Raw genomic sequence first — 5355 nt, 5'->3', positions numbered from 1 at the left:
ACAGACACACATCACTGTGCCTGACTATCTCAAATTATTTTCTATTTTCTTATCTGTAGTACATGTATCCTTCTGCTCCTTCAGGTTAATGTAAACTCCTTGAAGACAGGAATTATTTTGTTTTTATTTTTGCTTTCTATTTATTTATTTTTATATCCTATATAGTATAGCCTACCAGAGAACAAGCTCTTTAAAATTTTTTTGGTCTTTTCTTTGGAGGTATTTGTTTTCACAGTGAACTCAAACAATCATTGGCAACAATGAATTTGTGGCCTCAGCTTTGACTTGGGCTACACTGTGAATTTTCTGAAGCATAACCCTTATCTGAGACAGCATCTTGAAACCCTCAGAGAGTTGCACACAGCCCTAGAACTCAAATAATGCATTTATTAAAGTTTCAGACTATTAAATACTTTGAAAAACTGAGTGATCTGGACCAGTGACATCAAACTTGAATAGAAACAGGAGCCATTAAATCATTCATAAGGATTCCTAAGGCCCCCATGTTGACTTTGAAATCATATATTAAAGTTTTCTAAATTCCATTACTTTTTTGTTAATTTTGTTAAATATTTCCCAATTACATTTTAATCTGGTTCTGGAAACTCAGGCATGTTGCCCACTGTTATATGTTTGATATATAGTATGGTCTAGAATCAAATATTCCTAGAGAATATTCCTTTTAAATATATGAGGATTTATAAGCATGAAAAAGGAAGCCCATTTTTTATTTTTCTCTATGATACTCCTGAAGACTGAGCATTGAACAGAGTGTCATGTTCTACCTGTGACTGAAGGGACAGCTATATGGAGAAGGAATCTGGTTAATGGAATGCCAGACTTGGTCATGGGGTGCCCAACTGTCTTATGAAAGAATTAGATGCCAATAAATTATCTCATACCAAGAGTCAGAGATAAGAGCCCCTTATAAAAAGACTCCTAGTCCTATACTTCTCACAGCATCTGTCTTCTCAAAACCTACTCCAGTCTAAAAAGAGGGTGAGTATCTCTGGGTATCAAGAGTGGTGATAAAGTAGAATGAAGGGTTTTGCTAACTTGATGCCAGAAAATTCTGAACTAAATTGTTACTGAGACATCCAAATGGAGATGGCAGGAAGGAAAGGTCTAGGTAAGATCTGGGTGAATATATAAAAGTTAGAGTACTGTATCCTATGTTGGTAAATTGTTTTAGGATAATCTTGGGTCTTGCCTGTATTTGCAGTCAACTCTTAAATATCTATTTTATGAGATAGTCTAAAGCAGTGGATAATTCAGAAGGAAATATTTAGTTTTCTGATGTGTTACACCTTTCTTTTCACAACTGGTAAGATTCAGTTTGGAAATTTCTTTGACCCAGATTACTATCAAAATGAGTTTGCCTTCCCATGCCACACCTGAGATTAAGTGGTGAAAAAAGGAGGCCAAAGAGGTAGAAATTGCCCAGGAATTTACCACATTTTAAAAATAATCCACAAATTAGACAAGAAAAATAGAGAATAAGGTGGAAAGGAATAGAAAAGGAAAGGAAAAGGAAAAGAAAGAAAAGAATAGAGTAGAATAGACTAGAATATCAACAAGCATTTATCAAACACTATGTACTTATTTATGTAAATATATATTTATCTAGTACTATATACTAGACACAGTTCTGAGCCTGGGTCTACAAAGAAAATATCCTTTCCTTCAGGAAGCTCACAATTTAATGAGGGAGGGAGTGGTGGTAGTGGTGAGTATGGAAGGTAATTTCAGAGAAAAGATAACATGCTTGTGTGTCAGGGCATGTGAAAGAAGTGCCTATATAGGGGAAAGAATTTTGGATTGGAAGTCAGGAGACCTGAGTTAAATCTTTTCTCTTCCATTTTCTTGCTGGGTAACCTTGGAAGAGTTCTTGGATCTATTTCTCAGAATCATAGTTTTCTTGAACATAAAGCAAAGGAGTTGATCTTTAATTGAAAATTAGAATTAAGAGATTATCTAATCTAATTACCAGTGGTAGATCCAGATCTAGAATTCTATCTCCCTATACTGTAATTCTACCACATGAAGATATTTTAAATGTAATTGTTTAATTCCCCCAAATGTTTAATAGATGACTCAAAATTCTAAAAATGTCTTCTCATTTCACTATTCTATTGTATTCTCCCCCTTTCAGATTCAACCCTTGAAGAAGAAAAAAAAATGTGCGACCAGCAGAAGCAACCCCAGATCCTGCCATGTTGTGTGAAGGGCTCAGCTTCAGGGCCCATCCAAACCACCCAAGGCCCGGCTCCAGGCCAGGCACAGGCTTCCTATGGAAGTGGACCAGAATCATGCCAGTCTAAGACTTCCTTCATACAAGGAGCTTCTTCTTTCTTCCAGAAAGGCCAGTCTAAGAGTTCTTGTGTGAAATGTCCACCACCTTGCCAGACTACCTATGTGAAATGCCCACCTCCATGTCAGACTACTTATGTGAAATGTGCACCACCATGTCAGACTACCTTTGTGAAATGTGCACCGCCATGCCAGACTACCTTTGTGAAATGTGCACCACCATGCCAGACTACCTATGTGAAATGTCCAGCTCCATGTCAGACTACCACTGTGAAGTGCCCAACTCCGTGTCAGACTACCACTGTGAAATGCCCACCTCCATGTCAGACTACCACTGTGAAATGCCCAGCACCTTGCCAGACACAGACTTGCTATGTCCAGAGTGTTCCCTACCAGACGCAGACTTATTATATGCGGGCTCCTTCTGTCCAGTACTTGGCACCATCTTCTTATTATACTTCCAGTTCCTGTGGTACTACTAGCTGCCCCGCTGCTCCAATGAGTTTTGGGGTGAGGCCCCTGAGACGCTGGATTCGTGGGCCCCAGTGCCGTGAAGACTACCTAGGCTATGGTGAGGGATCTGGTGGTTGCAGCACTGGCTGTTGCAGCTCTGGTTGTTGCAGCTCTGGCTGTGGCAGCTCTGGCTGTTGTGAAGGTGGATGCTGCTGCTTGGGAATCATACCCATGAACGCCTGTGGCCCTGTCTGCTGTTGTGCCAATGATGACGATGATTGTTGTTAGAAGAATTGACATTCATCCAACCTTCTCCACCATCTCCTGCTAAATTCCTATTCTCAACCAACTGATTCTAGCAACTGATTACCGGGAGTAATCCCAGTCCTCTCATATCTGAAACAACAATGGTTTGGAGGAGAACAGAGATAAAAAATTTCTAACATGTTTTCTGTACCATGCTTACTTCTTTTCTAAGGCTGCCTGCTAGAGTTAGCTCAAAAAAGGGGAAAAAAAAAACTTGTGCAACAATAAAACTGAGAATGTAATTTATGACAGTTCCCTGTGTGATCATTTTCCCTCTGCTTAACTTCTCCAGGACCTTACTTCTTTCTGCACCTGAAAATCAGGAAGAGCACAGAGGGAGGGGCAAGGGTGGGCCAAGTTTTTTCCAGAATACACAGAGAATGGTTCCATTTAAAATTGCTCAGGGGATGAAATGAAGGTCTCTCTTGAGCTATAAATCTTCTCCTGATCACTAATAGAGTAGACTGTAATGAAGGATCATAGTGTCATAGATTTAGAGCTATATTTGATCTTAGGCAGCTAGGTGGTAGAGTAGATAGAGCACTAGGCCTGGAGTCAGAAAGCCTCATCTTTCTGAGTTTAAATCTGACTTCAAATACTTACTAGTTATGTGACCCTGAGCAAGTCATTTAATGTTTGTCTCAATTTTCTAATCTGTAAAATGAGCTAGAGAAGAAAATGGCAAACAGTTCCAGTAACTTTGTGAAGAAAACCCCAAATGAGGTCCCAATAAGTTGGACATGATTGAATACCTATCTATGACCTTAGGCAACTTCTAGTCCCCTCAGTTTGCAGATGTGAGAATGAGGACTGGAAAGATTAAATAACTTACTGAAAGTTGCACAAATAGTAAACTGGAATCCAAATGCTGATTTTCCTGACTCTGAATCTATCCCTTCCCCCTCTCCTCATACTATACTCAGGTGATACTTGGTTGGTTGTTGCCCTTTCTTGAAGGATCAAAAGGAAATCACTACATTAGAGTCAAGATAGAGTGCATCCATCTGTAGCTGATCAAACCAATACAAAATTGGAAGGCTTTAACACAGGTTGGGCAAAAATAGTCCCTATGAACATTTGGAGTGAAGATTCTTTGTGCTACTGCAATTCTGCTTTGCTCAGAGAGCATACAGCACCTTCTTCGATATAGACACACAATGCTGGGTGGTCATTTGTTAGTGTCTCTCATGTCACTGAATCCAAAGCTCTTCAGAAAGATCTTAAGAGTGTTTTTGTATCCTTGTGTCCTTTTTCCAACCTCCATGTGAGTGCTTGCTTTGTGTGAGTTCTCCATAAAATAGTCTTTTAAGCAAACACACATTTGGCATTCGAACAATGTGGCCAATCCATCAGAGTTGAGTTTTCTACAGCAGAGTTTGAATACTTGGCAATTTAACTTGGTAAAGAAAGGCCTTCAGGGTCTAGTACTTTAGCTGGCCAGGTGATCTTCAGAATCTTCCCAAGACAATTCAAATGGAAGCAATTCAGTTTCCTGGTATGATTCTGGTAACTGTCCAGGTTTCACAGGAATTCAACAATGAGGTCAGAACAGAGATTCTGAAGAATTTCACTTTGGCAGGCAGTTTGGAGCCTCCCATATGCTGAACTTAGCTCTGGCAAAGGGTGTGTCAACTTAATCATCTATGTATACATCCCTGGAAAATATACTGCCAAGGTAAGTGAATTTAACCACAATCTTCAAAACTTCACTATTTACTATAACTGATAGTCCATGTATGGATGATGTGGTACTGGGTGGTGGAGCATCTAAGTTTTCTTGACATTAATTGTTAGGCCAAAATGAACACAAGCAGCTGAGAATTGAGCCATACTTTGTTGATCCTCAGCTTCAGAAGCTGCAATGAGTGCACAATCTCTGTTACTAAAAAGATCTTGTACCACTTCTCCCTCCACTTTGAACCTTTTGTAGCCTTTTCAAGTCAAATATTTTACCATCAGTGTGGCAGCTGACTTCGATTTCTTTTTCATCCTTGTTGAAGGCATCTGACAAAATGACTGAAAGCTTCATTCTAAAAAGCACGCGGTCTTGCTTCATTTCATTGGTGACTAGTAAAATTATCCAGAACCCAGGTAAGCATGCCATCATGCAATTGATTTGCTGTAATGAAGAACTTCTCCAGGCAAATTTTGAAAGTCCTCACAACTGACAGCATTAAAGGACTTGATCAGATGGATGAACACTGTATACACCATCATTCTTCACAGGATCAGTTCATTAGCTTATAGAAAATATAGATGAAATTTATAGTATTGATCATGAAGCCC

At 39.3% G+C, this 5355-nt stretch overlaps 1 protein-coding gene across 1 annotated transcript; it reads left to right on the top strand.

The window, feature by feature from the left end:
- The first annotated feature begins 949 nt into the window (after positions 1-949).
- On the top strand, positions 950-3320 carry KPLCE (KPRP N-terminal and LCE C-terminal like protein). Its single transcript, XM_074220522.1, has 2 exons — positions 950-999; positions 2153-3320. Exon 2 carries the CDS (start codon positions 2179-2181, stop codon positions 3049-3051), a length of 873 nt encoding a protein of 290 aa, XP_074076623.1. The 5' UTR covers positions 950-999; positions 2153-2178; the 3' UTR covers positions 3052-3320.
- The last annotated feature ends 2035 nt before the right edge of the window (positions 3321-5355 follow it).

Source organism: Macrotis lagotis, chromosome 2 (genome assembly GCF_037893015.1).
Source record: "Macrotis lagotis isolate mMagLag1 chromosome 2, bilby.v1.9.chrom.fasta, whole genome shotgun sequence".
NCBI lineage: Eukaryota > Metazoa > Chordata > Mammalia > Peramelemorphia > Peramelidae > Macrotis > Macrotis lagotis.
The sequence above is the reverse complement of the archived record's forward strand: the minus strand, read 5'-3'. Positions and strand labels throughout refer to the sequence as shown.